Consider the following 20,324-nt stretch of genomic DNA (forward strand, 5'->3'; position numbering starts at 1 on the left):
AGAGCCACGTTATCCGATCACCTGTAAGATTGGCTTTCGAGTACAAAGTTCAAGTTAATTCTTAGATGAGTGACTTCCGCAATGGTCTGGATTTTCATCAGCGCAGACTGACAAATTCGTTGATACCCGCTGATACTCTTGAAACATGTCTGGTCTGTGGTAGTGAGTGGTTTTCTCCAGGTTGTAAAAATTCAATAGAAGTCTCGAGGGAGTGTATGAATGTTGTATCTCCGAACATTATAGAGCATCAACTTTGTGGCAGGTTGTGGACTATTACTGATATCCCAGCGCTAGTCCCTGTATTACGCAGATATTGTCTTCGGTCTATAAGTTCACGAAAAAACAAAGAAGATAACCGGATTTTAAAGTCTTTCGTCATACAGATGACGTATCCCATTTAAGTCTGCTTTCCACAGAAAATTCGAAATATTTTTTCAAAGACAAACCCTAGTTCATATGTAAGATTAACTGGAAAGATGATATGTTGACCACGGTCTGACACGAACAAGCAAAGTGTTTTTTTTTCTATTAGGCCTGCGTAGACAATCACGTGATGCAAAAAAACATTTTCGTCTACTGCTGGGCTGCGCACAGGAAACGAACAAGCAAGTGTTTTTTTTTCTATTAGGCCTGCGTAGACAATCACGTGACGCAACAAAACATTTTCGTCTACTGCTGGGCTGCGCACAGGAAACTGAAGCAACTGAATTGGTCTGTAATCAACTTCGGAACAACCTACTGAAAATAAACAAAATTTGTTGGAATGTTCCGCATCGTTTTGACACACGAATTACGTGCAGGACAATATTCGAATGACGCAAGCTGGCTACGTTATCTGTAACGAAGGCAGCAGTAAAACGCATGTGACTTGAAGGTACTGATTGTGTCAAAAAGATAAGCTCGTGTAATTCATCTATCAGGAATGCTTCACGGACACCAAAATTGCTTACTTCACTTCAAACGGTTAATAGATGAATGAAAGTCTTCCGACTGAACCGGAGAAAATAAAGTCATGTACTGTCGACGTTTATATATCACGAAAAGATCGGACCTAACGGTAATGTGACGGTTTGCGTGCCTCCTAGACCCATTGAGCTATACTGAGGGGCCTCCGTGTGACACACAATCTCTCATATTAATTTGGTCAATGGTTAGAGGTGTGACTTACACACAGGTTGGGGGTTGGAACATGTATGGTGACCCGTTCCATAAAAATGATAATGCACTTGTATTTCCTGCCAAACTCCGCTGCTTTGCCGCCAGGTTGAGCCAAAAGCTTTGGTTGGGAACCTAAATTCTCCTTCTGCCTAAATCTGGGTGCCGTGACAATAACCCAGTCCACATACATCCATGAGTTGCATACTTTGCGAAGCGTCAGTGTTCAGCGCTGACGTTATGCTATCGATGGTGATGGCACACATCACAGAAACGTAATTTAGATCATAATTACAGCACTCGCGTTTCACAAGGGCTTAGCGTTACCTTTTCCGGTTTTCGTTTTATGTTCGTCGTTTTAAAAATTACCAACCGTCAGACATCTATACCGCGAGAATTACAGACCGTTGTTCGTTAGCCAGAATGTATGGTGGTTCCATAAAAATGATAATGCACTTGTATTTCCTGCCAAACTCCGCTGCTTTGCCGCCAGGTTGAGCCAAAAGCTTTGGTTGGGAACCTAAATTCTCCTTCTGCCTAAATCTGGGTGCCGTGACAATAACCCAGTCCACATACATCCATGAGTTGCATACTTTGCGAAGCGTCAGTGTTCAGCGCTGACGTTATGCTATCGATGGTGATGGCACACATCACAGAAACGTAATTTAGATCATAATTACAGCACTCGCGTTTCACAAGGGCTTAGCGTTACCTTTTCCGGTTTTCGTTTTATGTTCGTCGTTTTAAAAATTACCAACCGTCAGACATCTATACCGCGAGAATTACAGACCGTTGTTCGTTAGCCAGAAAATAAGTCAACCAATACACAAGGATAAGTAACAACGGCATATTCTACGAAGGGGCGTTATTTACGCATATAACTGCGCCAATTTCATTTCCACTTGCACGATGAAGCTTGCACATTACGATACGTTGTCGAAGACAGTGGTATTACTTTTCGGGCAGATATATCCAGTGAACGGTCCAATTCCTGGTTCCTGGAACAGACTCTGGCAGGCGTGTTATCACATCGGTTCTTACCAGAAACCAAGAAAAACCATGCTTGATGAAACGCAGACTTGGCCCATCATTTTGTGCAGACCTAAACTGGATTCGTTTTATTATGCCAGCCACTGTGTTAGAATGTCGGACACCAAGGCTAATACGTTACAACAAGTTACTTCATTCTAACAGTCACAACGATGATTATTATTGATTTTCTAAAGAAAAACAAGGGGGGCACTAATCTGCTTGGTTAGCTCGAGCGTCAGATTCAGGTGCACTGTTGATCAATCCTAATATCACATAAACTTAAAGGAGAATATCGTAGGCACCAAACTGTGGGTGCGGTTTCCCATTTGCCTAATGGGTTATATTTTACCGGAAATTGAAATGTTTTAGGAAACAGACCTAATTCGTTCAGCCATAGCCCCCTTTCGGTGACTAACCGCCATGCCATCCGAAGGTTGCACGAGGTCTGGGGTACTTCCAGGTCGCCGAAGCCTAGACAGGGGAATTTGAGAGGCTGAGGTCGGGTTCGAACCACTGACCTTCCGGTCAGCAAATTCGCGCTCTAACCACTTGGGCCATCTCCTCCTATAAACTTCCTCAAGAATTTCATGTTACCACCGACTGTTTCGCTACAGAGGTGAGCAGATATTCTGTTCCAGCAATGTGCGAAGAAATGGAACCCCGGTGGTGGGATGTCTGGTGGCGAGAAATTCCAATTGCAGCTCTCCAAATATTCTCGAGGGGTAACAACCAAGAATGCCCAAACACACCTGCGTTTTGCATATGGATCAAGCAGACACGGACGAACAATTCGTGTGGAAACTAGCCACGTGATTATCTGGTGTCGGTGGTTGGCTAAATCAATCATCGACATAGTCTCGTGACTTATCTATAAGTAGGGATTGGAGACAGAAAAACAGACTGGTTCACTGTATGAGAAAGCAAACCTGTATTTGTCATAGAGTTCAGTGAAGAGCGAGAGAAAATTAAGGAGAGATATGACGACCAACTGATATGGGTATTTCACGTATTGCAGTGAAACTTCTGAGGTGTCATTTCTGAAGGTTTGGTGCCATTTATATACTTGTGAATGTATCCGAGATGCCTCTGTGTTTAGCTTATTAATCTGTGCCCACAGGTTAACTGAAGGTTACCCGAATGAGATCAAGACGTGTGGTTTGCTCGACACAATCCAGATGTGGTGCGCTGGCTTAGTATTGCGCACGACTGACGTTTGATGTGGAATGAAATATCATTACTTTTGAATTTTAAGCTGCTCTTCGGGACCCGTGCTCGTTTTGGTTTCGGGCATTGTTCTCAGGCAGTATCTTACTTTGCTACGTCTCCTGGTTCAGTTTTGTCGGGTCTGTAGGACACGATTTCATAGAACTCTGTAATGCATTACCTAAAACGGGTTTAAGCATGTCCCTGTTGAGCGGAGCTCAACGAAGAAGTCAAGCAATGCATTGAACGCACAATCTCAGACGCAATAGTCAGGGTGCGACGGAGATATACTTGTCAGCTCATCTAACCTATGAGGCGGTGCGTCTCAAGGTGAATGCCGTCCGTGCGGAGTTTGCTAGCAATAGACTGTAAATATAGCTGAAACGTCATGGTCTGAAGTCCCCTGGACCTTTTCCATTCTGAACATGATTGGACGAAAGGAATGCAAGACAGACAGTCCTGAGGCATTCGCAACAAGTGACCCGATCGCATTAGTCCACCGACGGTGAATGTCCATTCTCCCATTCAGCCCACCTCAATTACCACTCTGGTGCCCACATCAAATGAATGCAATGTTTCAAAACACTGATCACCAGAAACTCTTGATGCCGCCTGTTCGAGTAGATCTGTTCCTTTAATGGTTAAAAAAGAATGAAGCTTCAAGGAAGTCTTTGATTCTGTGAACGTACTGGTGCTTTCATACGTATTTGGCCGGATCTCCTCATCAAGGATGGTCTCTACAATGAGCTACAAAGAGTAGTTAATCATGCACCTAAATGTGACTTCCTGATGGCTACCGACGTCTGGAGCACGAGAACTGGGGCATCAATCACCTGTCGGATACTGGGACAGCTCTCTTTAACACTATGATGTGAAAACGATAGTCGATTAAACACCTTCAGCCGGTTCGCGGTACCCAACATTTCCAGCATCCTAGGAGTCCTCCTCTCACCCGGTATTCTGCTGACGACTGCAATGCCTTCCGGAGGGACTATATCATGCTGACAGTCTGATGGGTGTCGTCTGCTGAAGACGAAATGTTACCGTGGAACATGCACGGAATCATTGCGGTCCAGGTCATTGCCTTGTATGCGCAAGGTTCAAGCTGCAACTTACCACCCGACACAAACTACGACATCCAGAATGGATAAACGTGAGCCTCGAAGATTCTGAAAAGTGCAATTGGCTCTCGAATGCTACTACCAGCCAGTTTGCCGATAAGTTGCCACTTCCCCAAGTTCAACAAGTCCTGATTACGTCTAAAGACGTCAGTACAAATGTTCGTCGAATAAAATGTTGGAGTTAAATCTCGACGCCAAAAAGATCGAATCCCCGAACGGACCACCTACCTTTCCCAGCAACCTACCACGTCACAAACACCTCCGACTTTTGCAGTTTATGTCGCCCTGCCGACCCCTCATCCTAGAAGGACCGTATCGAACCTTGTTCCGAAATGCCTTCTGATGTGGAGACATTTGCAAATTTTACTGATTATTTGCATCTATTCTAACTGACTAGTCGCGCTTCAAGCCGAGTGGAAGACCAGAAGTCATCTTTGAGTCGCTGACGATCAAGAGAATAAGGAGAAGGTTGAAGAGGTGGACTCAGCTATCCAACCCACCTCTCAATCATCCGTCACGACACGGTCTACCCACCACAGATACTACAAAATTCACACCATGTATCAACTACGACCCCCTGTCAATGCCATCACATCATTACCGCCCTTTCTGCTCAATATATAAAGCCGAAGTGTTGCTAGTGGATTGGGGTGCCTTTATACTGCTACCGAAAAGAAATTGGTGACAGCACGGTTTGTGAGAACTACTGGAATATCAGCCTGATATATATCGCAGCCCAGTAATTAACCACACTACTATCCTAGAGTCTCAAATCAGATCGATTTAGGGAGGGGGTCTGCACAGGAAGAGGTTCAGCTGACCAAACATTCACGCTAGTGTTTTGAATAACTCTGCAAGTTTCCGTAACGCCACATGCTTCATTTGTTTCCGTGCAGCATTTGGTTTATACAATAGGGAATGCCTTCGATCCGTCTTGAGACCTGGTGATACGCCAAATAAACTGCTAAACCTTAGCATACCCTACCATTCAGGCTCAAGAACTCTCACATGAGTATATGGGTAGGAGGTAAGGGCATTTGCATTAAACTCAGGTGTTTGGCAAGCCTATCCAGTTTTCATTTTTCAAGTGTGCGCTTGACTGAATAATGTCCGACGCACTCGGCGGCTTCCGTGAAGTACCAATAAGCCATATCACGTGGACCCCGGGACTAAGTTACGTCGCAAACAGCGCCATCTTGCGTACGTCCGACGCAAATGCAACCTATCCTTGATTTTATCAGTCGCTACGCTTCGTTGCTTGGACTGGAAATAATTCTTACGATACTAAGTTCTCAATCAGAAGCATGGACTTTCGACAGCCCATAAGCCAGGCGGATTTCTTCAAGAGTTTGGGCTCTATCATCCTACCAAGTGGCCACGCACGGCAACAGATGTTCACATCGATAAAGCCAAAAGATGTTCATGCAGCTCCACACAGCATAAGTGAAACGCCCGGCGATCAACCTTCGTAAGAAAGGTAAGGCCGTTCGACCCATTCGAATACGTCTGTGAGGCCCTGATTCTCCGAACAGTCGGTCTTCGACGATTGGTACTTCAAGAGAATTCTGAAAATACGTTTGAACTGCAACGCTGATGTCAGTGACCATCGTTATGACATCCTACGGCTCACCAAATTGATTCAGCGACATAAACTATAGTAGCTGGGAAACGTCGTCTGCAAACTAAACTCCGAAATGACCATTCTTCCTGTTATCACCGTTCCGCTCCGAATGGAGCAGTCACAACGGAACGCAATTGAAAACACGGTAGCCTAGTCAATGCCGAGGTTGAACTACTTGGTCTGCAAATGGTCTACGGTGACAAGTAGTGGGGCAGTAATTGGAATGTGTTTCATGGCCATCAACGATCCCAGGTATTTTTGGAGCCGACTCATTTTTCCGGGAAGAGTCGAGGTAAAGCCGTGATCGAAATCAACTCCTGAAGAAGGATAACGAGCCAATAAGACTAGCAATGCGTTTAACGATGCCTTGGCTTTTGCTTCATTCACTGGAGCGGCCCGACAATGCTACCTGCAGTAATCCGTTGACACTGATTAAGGCTCAACTCTTTTGTTAGTGCCAGTTTAAAGCTTGTGCCTATCAGCTTGAGTTACTGTTAAAATCGATTAATATAACGACTTGCGAACAAAACCTGCTTGTTTCTGACCCAGTTACTGATAAGCGGAGTTCATATGGCTAGAGCTTGGCGACTCCACAAGGACCCACAAGACGTTGTCACGACAACGCAATAGACAGTAAGCAAACACCATGGAGAGAACGAAAGATGAAATAAAGTAGCAAGGCGAGGGCAGACACATAACCAAGCAAGGGAAACTAGGGCGACGGAAATCGGGTCACGCAAACGAGACAAAAACGGAGCCTGACAAGGCCAAGGTTATCAAGGTGTACAGCTAAAAAAAAGTGCAAAACGTTGCGAGTGGCTGGCACAGAAAGAGGGGATAGGCTAGTGGTCGAAAAGACAGCGGCATGGATGAACGACCGTAGTTAGCTACATCGGTCACATGACGTTCGAGGATTAATAAACAGCGCAGTTTGTAAATCTGTAAAGTTCGACAGTATAAAATACCGAAGAGACGACTGGTGACAGTGAACAGTACTGATGCAGTTTTGGGTTGAAGGCCGAAAGAGTGATCACAGCCATGAAGGAGAGTTGTATACACAGATGAGTTGTGAGCCGCGAAGGCAGACATGACTAGAGCGTTACCGCTCCTCGATGGTTAGTGTTTCCTGAGGTACAAGCTTCAGATCAGCCATTGTAGCGTTCTCATCGAGGGCCGTAAGCTGTGAATGGACAACCGACAGATAAAAAGTCGTTATAGTACGGAATACACAACTTTCACGTTGAACGGAATAATCTGAAATCATGTGGCAAACTGTTTTCCGTGAGTTAGTTCGAAACTCAAGCTATGCTGCAACCGGAAATAAGAAAAAATCAGAATAAAAGTGCAAATCAGAAATCGCATCTGAAGGTACTCATAAAAACAATAATTCCGTCTCTTGTGCACTGAACTGCCCCATGGACGTGTTTCCGTATGGGATTCAGTGACCTCCATGGACTGGAGGCTGCATATTAATGTACCATCTTCATTGACAGTAGCATCATATAAGCATATAAGCGACCTAAGCGGTTAAACATACGTCATCGAGGGCCTTCGCAACAGAGACCGTCGTTTTCACAGTTTTTTTTTCGCCAACTTATGTTAATTTGACCCCTTAAAGAATGGCGGGCTTCTTCATGCAAGCTGCCGGGTGGTAGAAAATAACGTGTGCCAAAAGGTTACTAGAAAGAACCGTGAACTTCAGTCAGATCGCGGTTATTTGGATTAGTGCAATGAACAGCGCACTGCACTGGTATTTGACGGTGCCCAACTGGACAGTCAGGTAGGGGAGTTTAATACGTTCGCAGGAGGTTCTGTTAGTTGGTCACAAAATACACTCATTTTGAAACCAATTTTGTTTAGCGAGAGACTCACCTGGAACCCAGCTGAATCTCTCGGTTATGATATTTTTAAGAATTTTCATCAGCCCTATGAGTAGGATATGAAGGTTTCAATATTGTTTCTGCGCGTCCATTGTACGGCAGTGAAGCATCGGTGTTGAACACTGATGTCATGCTGTCGATGATGATGATGATGATGCGCGTCCATTCGAGACGTTTTTACACCAGCTGATGAGTGGTCAGCCTACACAATTGGTTTGGTATGACCAAGAGGCGTGTGCGTAAGTTCAGCATTAATAGTTAACCGCGATTCACAAGCGTGTTAAGAAAAAAGGGGAACAAAATGCAAAGCGACAACTGCTAACGAAAGCTTATATTTTTGACAAAGATGGTGGTCTGGACCTAACCTCAGCAGAAAAAAATAGCAAACAATATTTTGGTGCGTAGTCGCCATGCCACCCAAAGAAAGCAGGACGGTTGTGATACTGTCAGGTTGCACAAGCCCAGACAAGAGTGGCAGAGATGCAGAGGTTGGGATCAAACCACAGGTTTTCCGATTAGTAAATTCGCACCTTAACCAGTGAGCTACCTCCAGCTTAGATCTCAGCCCAAATTTCCGGCTGTCCAAACAAAAACTTTCTGATTTAACGGATCAGCGAAACTTAATCAAGCTGTTGTTTTTTATTCGCCAGCCCGGGTCTCAGAATAAAACTGTCTGATTTTGGAGGCTTCCGAATTCGTGAGGGTGCCACAAGTAGTCACTTTCGACTGCATCCAGACTACAATCAGCCCGGATAAATACAAACACTATTCAAAACACTGTGTTGCCTCGTTTCCTACATGTATAGCACCTCAAACAGTAGACTGTCGACGGGGATAAAGTCTGACAGTGCTGTTTCGGCCTCGTCATCCAGAATGACATCAACACCTCACCGGAGGCGGACACTTGATGGCCTCCGGAGATAGCACATGAAAGCTCTTTTGTGAATAAGCCTGAAAAATCTGAAACGGACCTGAATTCAGGTGCCTTGGAAACAGCAAATTCCGGAAGCAAAGTTTTCGAAAGTTTGTGCGGAGAATTTTTCCCCATCTACGTGCATCTGGGTTCTTAAGTTAAAAAAATACCACGCGTGGTGTACGTCCAGGAAGAAAACCAGGAGGCAGTAACAGAATTAATAATAATTGGATGAAATAGTTCGTGGGCATAGTGAGAACCTTAGCAAATTCCAACGATGTTAACAACCGAATTCATTTGTACTTCTGGCCTCTTAACAGAAACGTAGCGCGCCAATTTGAACAAATTAATATCACAGGACATACGCACTTGGTTCCGAAAGGAGCAAACAGAATTATGAAATACAAAGCACCAACCAAAAAATATTCCAGCGCGGCTTCGCCGGCTAAATAGTGTGAGATAAACATTTATCCAGTGAGCACAGAGATCAGAATACCGCAACTCGGTAAATGTCAATCAAGTTATGATATTTCACGATTATTCATTGCCAATCAAAGGTGAAGTCTGATTCCCCTAGAACAGTAATTGAGGGTAGGAAAATTTAAGCAAGCGATTGGTTATAAGAGTTCTACGAACAAGGTAGATTTTCACAGCTCTGGTTTCAGTCCTCAATGGCCCCACTTCATCCAGACGAGGCTACCCACGTCGCGATACACGGTCATACGTTCAGCGAACTAAAAAGTGTTCCCCATTAAGTCCGATGTGACATAGATTCGGATATAATGTTAAGTCGATTACTAAAGCCGCACGTTAAAAAAGATAGACCAAAAACCGATCAAAGGAACATACATCTCTTCGAGGGTAGGTGGTTAGCAATTTGTACTGAACTCGTGGGAAACCCTGAGATTCCATAAAGGCAAAGACGTGCTTCAACTGATCCAGTCCAGCAAACCGACGCGTAATCAGGCCATTTTTAGCACTCGCTATTTTATCCAATGAAACATCACGCGGTAGCCGGAAACGGAGTGAAGCGATTCCACCGGTGCCTTTGGGTGACGCTAAGAAAGCAGCCGCTGCTAGGCTATTTGGAGCCGGTGGTTCGGGGGGAAGAGTAGCCACCATTCGCAGACGACGTTGTTCTTCTTCGTACTTTTCGTGCATTCGTTGTTCTTCCAGTAGTTGTTGCTCAAGACGCTCTTTTTCAGCCGCCTCAACCTGAGTGGGTACGAGGGAAAAGTACAGCAAACATGTTGAAGGAAGTATGACAGAAACTGATAGGTGAAAATAAGATTTGTCGAAATCCGATTAACTATATCAGTGATTTGGTGATATTCTCGAACGATGTCACATTTGGCAACCGTCGCAAAGAGGCTGTAGTACGTACCCCCACAGCCCCCAAAGGCATACTGGAGAACAACCACTGAACGCCCAGTGTCCTCTGTTGGGTCTACCAACAGACTGTGCCAAACAGTTTCCTGACCTTCCATCTTGGGTGCTGGAACACCTGCACTAATTTGTCCCTTAAAATGTGTGCGACTCACGCAGTCTCACGCCGACCACGACTGCCCGGCAGCCAGGCCTCTGAGTTTTAGTTTTAGTTGAGGACTCTAATCGCAAAGATTTGGCCTCTTGGCAGCATTGCAGCCTACATACAAATAGGTAGTGCAATTTCGTGTAAGATCGCCCGTTACCTGGTGCTTTCGGCTAGACCACCTTATTTGCTCCATACAGTATGGCGAATAGGCAAAAACATGCGATTACCGACGCCTCCCATTTGTGTCCATTATAACCTCTTAACTCACCTTCTGTCTAACCACACTCCATCCGCCATCTACGCATCATTTTCCCGTTTTTATCGCAACCCTTAACGTACGAACTCTCAGGCACTTTGGTCGATACGCTCCTCTTGCACGTAGTCTACATAATTTAATGGTCTGTCGCCTTTTTGAATCTCGAATATAAGATATATGTACGGTTGTTGAGCTTGCAGAACGCTCTTCAAACTCCATGTGGTCGTGCAGCTGCTGCAACGGACTGCACCGACGTTGGTGTAGCCCTCAGTTTGCGAGCCGATGCTTCATTACTAGACTGGATAGTCATACACCACTGATTCTGCGCTCTCACACTTCGATGAAAACTCGCACTGGCCGAAATATTCAGTCCTTTGTTTGCTGTACCCATTTATGGATGAACGAAAATTCCGTCCTGATTCGTTGGAAAAGACCTTCTATTGAGAACTGGTAACCGTTTTCTCAAAAATGAAGAGTTGGAATACAATCATAATAACAGGGGATTTCAATGGACAGGTAGGATGCCTCAGTTTGTCAGACTCATGCATTGGTGGTGTTGAACGTTTTGCGATTCATTACTGATCACCGGTTGTTGATCAGCAATATTCGGTTAAGAAGCAAAGGGCGTTGTGCTGTTGAGAAGTGTTGGAGTCAAATGGATCACATCGCCATCAACTCCCGATAATGCTGTTCAGCCCTTGATTGCCCATCATTTTGGGATGCACGTGGTGATTAGGGCCGCACCCCTAAATTTTCATTAGGTCCCCCCTCCTTCAATCCCATTTAGCAGTAAAAAGCTTTATGAAGAACAAGCTGGGGAAACATACCACAGCTTACCACGGAGTGATTTATTAGCAGCCTCGGAAAAGGACTTTGATAGTATCTAACATTAGTTGAATGTCAGAATGATTATCAATATTTGATGCCAGGCATTCTCTCACTTCTGACTCATAGTATAATCCGACTGGACGATCAGTTGGACAACATGTTCAAGGTAGCCTGTATGGACAGAGGCGAGGTGAAACTCGGAAGCTCAAGAAATAGAGGAGGCCACTAGGTCACTCCGTTAGCAATCCATGGAAGCTAACCCGCAAAACAGGACCAACAAGGCCCTTTCTAAGTGAATCAAACTTAATACTGGAAACCCAGTACATGATAAAAAAAACAGCGTCTAGGTCACCGGGAGGAATATTTTCAACAACAGCTTAGTTGACTCTGTCCTTGAGACCACCTTATATTCGTTATTTGTGATTTTAGGCCCCCAGATTCTGGTGTACTAATACGCCTTTCTACCTTGAAGCACTCCCGGACCAGATGAGCTTTTTGCGACTGTATTCAAAGATGCACAAGAATCGATGTGTTTTGCCTTGACTGGTTTACTTGTATGTAGTTTAAAAGAATGTGTTTCAGAAAACTGGGATCGTTCCGTGCTCATACCCGTCCTCAAAACAGGTGTCTGATCAAGCCGTTCCAACCAGAGATGTGGATCTCACGCCTGTCGTAAGACGGCCTCTGGATTCGCTTTTATTGCGACACCTATCTTTAGCAAATGAGATACAATTCCGTGAGTGCATCATTTTGGATTTCAACCTAGCAGGGGTTGTATTGATCATATATTTACATTAAGTCAAGTACTTGAGAAGCGCTATACACCATCGACCAACAATGGCGTTTGTACTCTTCTTTAAAAGCCTTTGATTCTGTGGAGAAACTGGCTCTTCGAGGTGTCCTTGGCCAGAAAAAGATATCCTTGACGTTAGCAAACGTTCTTCGAGTCCTGTATCTAATTACTTCCAGTCAGGTTAAGGTGTATAATGAACTATCCAAAAGCTTCTTCTCACCTAGTGGAGTTGGTTAAGGTGGTCCTCGCAGATTAATCAAAAAAGAGGTCTCAGAATTCGATCCGTGTTGCGACGTGCGCTTTGCATATTCAAAATTCAAAACCTTATTTATCATATTTTGTTGAAATATGAGAAGTACAGACGCAGATGCGAAAATGCCTACGGCAAGGAGGCTAGGAAGAGGACAATTTGTAATCTCATCATCTACAGTTCCGTTGTTGGTCACAGTGGACCATCAAATCTCCGAAGAAACGTGTAATTCACTTTCATTCGCAGACTGTAGCCGAAAAACCAAAATAAACTAGCCTGGAAGAACCCATTGAATACTGCGATCGAGCCGTTCTCAAGGGTCGCATCTTAAAGGCATAGGATACCTGGTTGCTTGTACAGAGATGAAAGTCACGTTGTGGGTACCAGTGGTTGATCTGTGTGGGTGCTTTTTTCAAGAATGATGGCTTATATAATTGACGGACTAGACCTAGCAACCACCTGGTGTTTACTTGAAAGGCATCGGAGATCAAGACGATTTTCAGCAATGTTGTGAGCAGGAAGACCACGTAAGAAGTCTCGCACGAAAACATCAAACGTGAAGTTTCCAGAGAAATTAACCAGATGGAAACTTGATAATAACGAAGTTGACAGAACATACATTATGGTCAAGCTGAGCGAGAGCGTCTATTAAATAGAGAAAATATTGTCGATACCATTGGCATTCCACTCTGAAATGAGGCTACATTCTAAGCGATCAAGTATATGGCGAGGACTCACAGAATTGTGACTACTTTTGAAGGTTCGCGAATCAATCGAAAACGTTTTATGGAAAACTGTAAGATCTATTAAATGTGTACTTTGTCCACGGAGTGGTTAAAACATCGGTATAATGAGAATAAACAGATTACGTACGAACTTCTGGTCGCTAGGCTCGAATGTGCCATATATAAAACAGTGACTAACTCCATGACGATAGGGAGATGTGTTAGAAGTGCAATGGCCATGGGTCACCTGTACGCTATGTACAAGGTACAGCCTTTGTAAGAGCACGGAATTGTTCTCGAAACAGCTGTTACCACACAGACGGAACACACACAAAGCAAGAGATGAATTATCTTGATAATGAGACGGTTGACCAGAATACATGTTGGAATCAAAGGAACAAGCACAGAACAGAAAAGTGCATACTTTCATCCGATCAAGACGCAAAGATTCCTGATATGCTTGTTCTTGCTCCTTTATAACTCGCTGTCGGGCAAGCCGCTCCTCTTCTGCAGCTTGCTCCGGGGCAAGTAATTCCGAATAGCTAGTGTAAGCCTGCCATAGAGCAGCCACAATAGTGTCTGACTTCAAAACACCGTCAGCTACACCGGAAAGGGGTACCATCGTCTCAACGCCTGACATATCCAAGGAAGGGAAACCGGACTCGTCTACTGGCTTGGGCTGCGGGCCGACGACAGCTCCAGTGCCCAGGACTGTGCATAACACCTCTAACTGACCAGCGAGTTTGCCGACCATAGCCAGCACGGGGTAGCTGTCAACCTAGGAAAGGAAAATGCGATTACCGTAAAACGAAGCACCGCTTTCCAGAAGGGTGAGAATGATATCTGAAACAAACAGTTCGACCAACGCGCGATAATTAATTTCGGATTATTTCTTCAAATGATCAACCATTTACATGCAAAGTGGTGTTGTACTAAGAAATAACGCCAGACTTATGGTAAAAAAATAAACCTAAGGTAACGGTAAAGACGTTAGACGAGAAAATCCTCGATCGATTGCGCTAAGAAATCGGTTTAAGAGGACTCCCAAGTACCAGTAAAAAGCAGATGTGTTGGAAATATTGGCAGATTGGGTGCATTTATTGTCAATTAACCAGGTAGCTGTTGACCTGTTCGCCGAACTTGGAAACTGACTTGCACACTCTCGTCACCATTTAAGGAGACATCATCAGTGCGCCATTGGGTGCATCGTAAAAAGGACGTGAGTGGGAGCGCGTGTAGTCTCTTCTTAGGATAGCCGAAATGGGTGCCAACTGACCAAACCTGAATTACCTTGCATTGTGGGTTTCTGTGGTGAGATGAAACGAAAGGAGAAAGTCCCGCTAACCGCACTGTCCCACAACGGCCGCAGGAGTCAAACTACGGCTCGTTCAACGAGAGAGTGGTTCAAGTAAGTCATCAACAAACATCGAGTGGGGAATAAGAGCTTTACATTATCGGTTTATCGGGGTGCAGCCTGTACAAAAGCGCAATCCTCCCGAGGGCATCGCAGCTACTTTGAGCCACATCGGTTGATACAAAAGCTTAAACTAGGCGTAAACGCATTGATTTCATACGGATTTGATAAAGGTATCTCAAGTTCCATTTACACTCTAATACAAAAAAAAACATAGTAAACAAAGAGACAACCGTACCGTAAGAGGGGATAGTACACCAACGAGACCAGGCAATTTGCTTTTGAGCCAACCCAAAAGGCGATCCTTGGCACGTGGGACTGTCACGTCCCAAGGCCAAACAGAAAAGTCGTTGTCACCGAGGAAACGAACAAGGCCGGTAGAACAGAGGACCCGTTGACAAAACAAGTGACATGCGACACTTGCATCATGATGTAGGTAGAGGAAAAGTGGTTTGCGCTGAAACAGAAAACAAGTAACAGAAGTAGTGTAAAGGTAGGAAACGCATTTCGGGAGAGAAGGGGTGCAACGTTGAGGTTCCAAACAAAAGTAATGAATGTGCTACGACGCAAACGCATGCATATAAAGAAATCATAACAGTTTCGCCTTTCTATCCTTTCCGCACAAATACAGATGATGAACAGTGATTAGTCAAATAACTGATAAAATGAGGTATTCCACGGACTGAAATTCCACAGAATTACAAAGGTGCACCTACCGAATAGGTGAAACAATAAAGTTGTCTGTTTCTTTGTAATGAAGTCCACTAGAATAAGTAGATCTGTAGGATTGAAAACCCGTCTATGGAGAAAAGTTAACCTGAAGAGAGAACGATTCCGACCTCGTTCTTGCTTCGAGTGGCGTGGCGGCTAGGCACCGAAAGAGTTTTACAGCTGAAAGATTATTCTTTACTGAGACAGCCACATACTAACAAAAATCCAAGCCTTTTAAAAAGCAGAAAACGGTGCTTACCCCAGCCACGGTAGATTTATTCACAGAGGCAGCCAGCGCACTGTCCAGACTACCGGTGATAAAGGGTGGGACTTGTGTCTCTCCATCACCACAGTAACGTAGTATGAACTGGGCGCAAAACTGTTCCGTAGCTTCACCTGGATCGCCGGCGCAGTTCGATTCAGAAACTAGAACAGAGATGAAATAAAGCAAAATCAGTGGCGATTCGACGCTAATAACGAAGAATTGAGTAGCCATATACTAATCACAAGGTTGCTGAAAACTCCTCAACAACTCACGACCGGTTTTGCCCTTCTTGGGGCTCGTCAAGCAGGCGCAGTCCCCGAGTGTTCATCAACCTTATGTTCTACTTGAACCCTAATTTTAGGAAATTAGCGAAATACACTCATTCGCATACCAGTTTGGTTTCGACTCACCTATAATCCAGCTGAATCTCTCATTATGATGTTTTCAAGCAACAGAATGTGCTACACCAGTCCGCCTCAGCTGGTGGAAACAAAATTCAAGAGATCGAATTGCTTGGTAATTTATTTGAACTAGAACTGTCTCTCAAGAAAGACGCTTCCTAAAAGAGAACAGTTTGTTCGCTAAGACAGAAAAGTATGCGTACGCAACATCTCATTCTCAAAGCTATGGCCTTGGCTGCCTACACAGAAGAACAAGAATCCATTAATAACGCCAATAGTGCCGAGGACGTACTTTAGGCCTATCTAAGGCTTCCATCTTGTAACCATTGGTGACAGAAATCATCCATCCCTTGGCGTCGACATCAATATCAGGTCATTCGGACGATCAGTTTGAAAGCGTACAAAGGGACAGGCTTCAAGATTACCGGAGTCAAGAGAAGCTAATATTACATAGAGGCAACTAAAACATCTGATGAAGTATGAAGATAAAAAACAGTTTTACACACTGAACCGTTAGTGAACGACACCTACTTAGAGGGGAAATCCATGGGTTAGGTAGGTCGGATCGTATCTGCTCAACGTTATCATCACTCCAGCAGGTAGTATCCATTTCTTCTTCATCCTCTCCTTCATCTTCACTATCGTCATCCATCTCTGATTGTTGCTGAGAAAAGGGATATTGAGAATACACACTCAGTGCAAGGCAAAAACATTTTGTTAGCACGCAAAAGATCACCGAAAGATTGTAATATCCCTTGGAGTTGTGGCAATGAGCTACGGCACACGTCAGACAGGATCTGAGTGCACATTCAGAGGTCGCAGGACGCAAGGTAGACGAAGCAAATACACTATGCAGTACATAAACATCATCATCATCGACAGTATGACATCAGTGTTCAACACCGATGCTTCACTGCCGTAGATGGCACCACGCGACGGCCGATGTGGTATGAGTTTATTCGTGTGTGTGCAGTTTATGGTTGTACGTGGGCTGTAATACTGACAGGGCGCCCACACCTAGACAGGAGGATGATTAGGGTCCTCAACCAAAGCCTTTGGCTCAAAAGCCTAACCGCAAGGCAGCGGTGTTTGGCGGGAAATGCAAATGCATTACCATTTCTACGGAACAAGTCGCCACATGTTCCAACCCCCAACCTGAACGGCCAGGAGACTGTTCGTCAGACCTCTAACCATTGACCAACCTGGTAGGAGAGACTCTGTGAGTGTCGCGGGACACTCTCCAGTATAGCTCAATGGATCGCTGAGGGGCGCAAACCGTCACACCACGGTGACGCTTATGAAATACACGCTTGATGACGTTGGAAGCTACTGTTGGATCACATGGGAAAATTCAACAGTAATGGGAACCATGTTAGACGATGTGCTGCCATATATTTTGTGCGGTGTTCCTAAGGGACGCCATTCGGACTCAAACTAAATTAAGCGGCGCATCACAGTTGACTTCAGCGGCAACTAACCGGGATGAAACACTAATGATGCTCTGGGGAGTTGACACAAGAGAAAAACACGCCGGTCGATAATGATGCAGTGCCGACAAGGAGGGAAAATTTCACGAAGGCCACACGTTGAGATTCAGCCGAAGGAACGACCACCTTTCTAGAGTCTACCATCTTGTTTTAGACATGCGGTTCCACTACCAAGAAGGGATCATTACTTGCAAAAAGTAGGTCCCAAATGCCACATGACAATTCTGAACGATGCGAGCTGTGAGAAGCAGAGACACACGGATGAATTCCGGGCTGTTCAACGACTAACTAGTTGCTCACAAACTGAAAGCTAGAAGCATATCGTTACTAAGCTAGAGGTGTTAAGCTCATTCGCATATCGCAACGGAAGGAAACTTTTTTCTCGATATAACTTGTTTGCCGTCATTAATCATCATACGATAGGTGCCCACAGTGAGATATTCATTTGCCAGTGGCCGTGTTCTGCGACTGATGTCACGGACGCTAAGAGAACACGAATGCGAACAAACCTTAGACTTTTACTGTGCATATGATATAAATGGAAAGTCCTCTCTTATTGCGAAATGCGGTGCTGAACATAAACTTCGGTAGCTGGTGATCGATCGATAAGTTCGCCGGACAGTTTTATAAACGATTTTTGAAGGTTCCGATTGTATCTAAACGGCAGGCAGATTTTAACCCAGTTGATTAGGGACATGGCTGCCCTGTCGCACTAAAGATCCATACGTTCTATTGAGTAGTTCATTCGATTTTTGATTGAATGCTTGTTCACTAATTGGGGTGGCATTAATTTACACATCTTACAAGCGGTGAACTTCAAAGGTACATCAACCGCTGTCTGTTCCGTTCATTGAAATAGTTACCACAGTAGAGCCAAGAATGGCGCCACCCACGCGCCTTGAATTGTTTCAATGATAAGATCACAGGCAAGGGGTTGTATAGCATCAAACGCGACTCCTTAAGAACATTGGCGATTCCATTCGGAAAGCTTCACAAAAAGGTGGAAAACGCATCCGTAGACAATTTGGAGTAAGCATAGAATAAAGAACAGAACAGGTGTAACTGTTCACATCCCAAGCGAAAAACTCAGTAAACAGGCGGTGAAGACCTACGTGAGAATACACTGCCGAATGAAATCACGACACTCCACACCAAGAATATCCCGAATTATTTTCATTAGGAGAATCAACAGACGCAACCTATGACCAACAAATATTTTCATTAGCTCTACAGTGGAGAAACCAGTGGTATCGCGTTGCAGGCTTTGTAATGACCACAGAATCATCCGCAGACCGAGTTACAACCCTGGCAACATCCGTCGCAGGGAGGGTTAGTTTGAACCCGTTAGGCTTCTTTTCAACGGAGGGGGTTCGACGAAACCAGAATGTTGGGTGCGCGCATGACAGCCGAATAATTTTTGCCCAATATGCAGTATTGATTATTCGATTGAGCTTCCGGCTGAGTAATGACTGTTCACCAGAGTGAATTTGTTGTCATCAAAAGTAGCCCGGGTGTAGCAAAAGTCAGACGCACACTAGCAGCTCCATCTTCGGCTGACAAAGTGGTTCACTAAACGTCAGTAACCCACATATATTCCATATTGCGATGCAGCTTGTATCAAGAATGACTCAAAAGTGATTCAAAGCGTGTTTCATAAAGCTGAACAGAAACAAGAACTAGAAATGGTAATGTGGATTCGCACACTCATGTGTATATTAGCTTGGTGTTAACAGAAGGCTCAACTGATTATCAGCTAAATCTTTCATATGCAACCAATGCTCTTCAAAAACGAACGATAATAATAGTAGCAGTAGTATAAATGCTGTTGATGTTGTTTCCCGTAACCGCTTCAATCCGCGGAACTCTCCGTTCGCCAATGTGAAAACATGGGTTTTATTGGATTATGGACAGCATACAGAGCCGATTCTCACATGCTTCATCCGACGTTCAGACAAGCTCGCTTCTGATTGGTCCACTATCTAATTGGCTAGGCGATGGCTGAGGTTGGTCCGTTTTTTTTTTTGCAGTATTGACGAAAACAGAGCGTCGATAAATGGATAACCGTAACCCGAGTTCGCCTTCAGTGAAAAAATCAGTTGATGGACTGGAGAACGGTTTTCACTAGTCCACGTTACTATTGGCCGATAATGTTGTCAACTTGTACAGCGTCAGTCTCATTGTAAGTTCCGTATGACCTAGTAACCCCACATCCTTCCGCTTTCAAAAAATGGCACCGTTCCTCGTACATCTTGTAGTTAGTTTGAGGTTTGCAGTCCAACCACTTCATCATCATCATCATCATTATCAGCTGTAATAACCGCGTACTCGTCGTACCGTGGTTGTAGCTGCCGTAGTTTCGTTCACCGATGATTTGGGGGGAGGGGGAGGTAGCTGTGCACTGCAGGCTGGAGATGATGAACTGGTTCGTTCATAAATTCAGCACTGTCAGTTGGCTGTCAAGTGAAGGAAGGTTGGAAAAGGAGCTATGCATTGAAGACAATAGCTTGGATGCACGAGCGCCATTGAGGGCGCGACTGGGCCATGTCTGATAATGTCCCTAGCCATTGATGTGGCCCGTCTCGGAGTCCCCATCCAGGAAGATGGCAATTACCAGCGCAGCTGAGTCTGCTGGCAATGGCTTTCATACTTAGCTGCCAAGTCATTGTTTGACCGCCTCTGGCTCTCTTCCACCCTTCACGTGGTTGTGCGAAAAGAGCCCTTCGAGGAAGTCGGTC

The 20,324-nt window shown here is 44.7% G+C and overlaps 1 protein-coding gene across 1 annotated transcript in view; it reads right to left on the minus strand.

Moving 5' to 3' along the window:
* Positions 1-6,788: 6,788 nt before the first annotated feature.
* The window catches only part of T265_11208 (hypothetical protein), a gene marked incomplete at both ends in the record, with an annotated part of 33,108 nt that continues 19,572 nt past the window's right edge, over positions 6,789-20,324 (minus strand). Inside the window, 6 exons of the mRNA XM_009177806.1 lie at positions 6,789-7,312; positions 9,775-10,140; positions 13,736-14,089; positions 14,964-15,182; positions 15,696-15,862; positions 16,634-16,766. Of these exons, the coding sequence (XP_009176070.1) occupies positions 7,232-7,312; positions 9,775-10,140; positions 13,736-14,089; positions 14,964-15,182; positions 15,696-15,862; positions 16,634-16,766 (1,320 nt within the window). The remainder of the gene's footprint in view (positions 7,313-9,774; positions 10,141-13,735; positions 14,090-14,963; positions 15,183-15,695; positions 15,863-16,633; positions 16,767-20,324) is intronic.

The sequence above is a fragment of the Opisthorchis viverrini genome, assembly GCF_000715545.1.
Source record: "Opisthorchis viverrini unplaced genomic scaffold opera_v5_457, whole genome shotgun sequence".
Lineage (NCBI taxonomy): Eukaryota > Metazoa > Platyhelminthes > Trematoda > Opisthorchiida > Opisthorchiidae > Opisthorchis > Opisthorchis viverrini.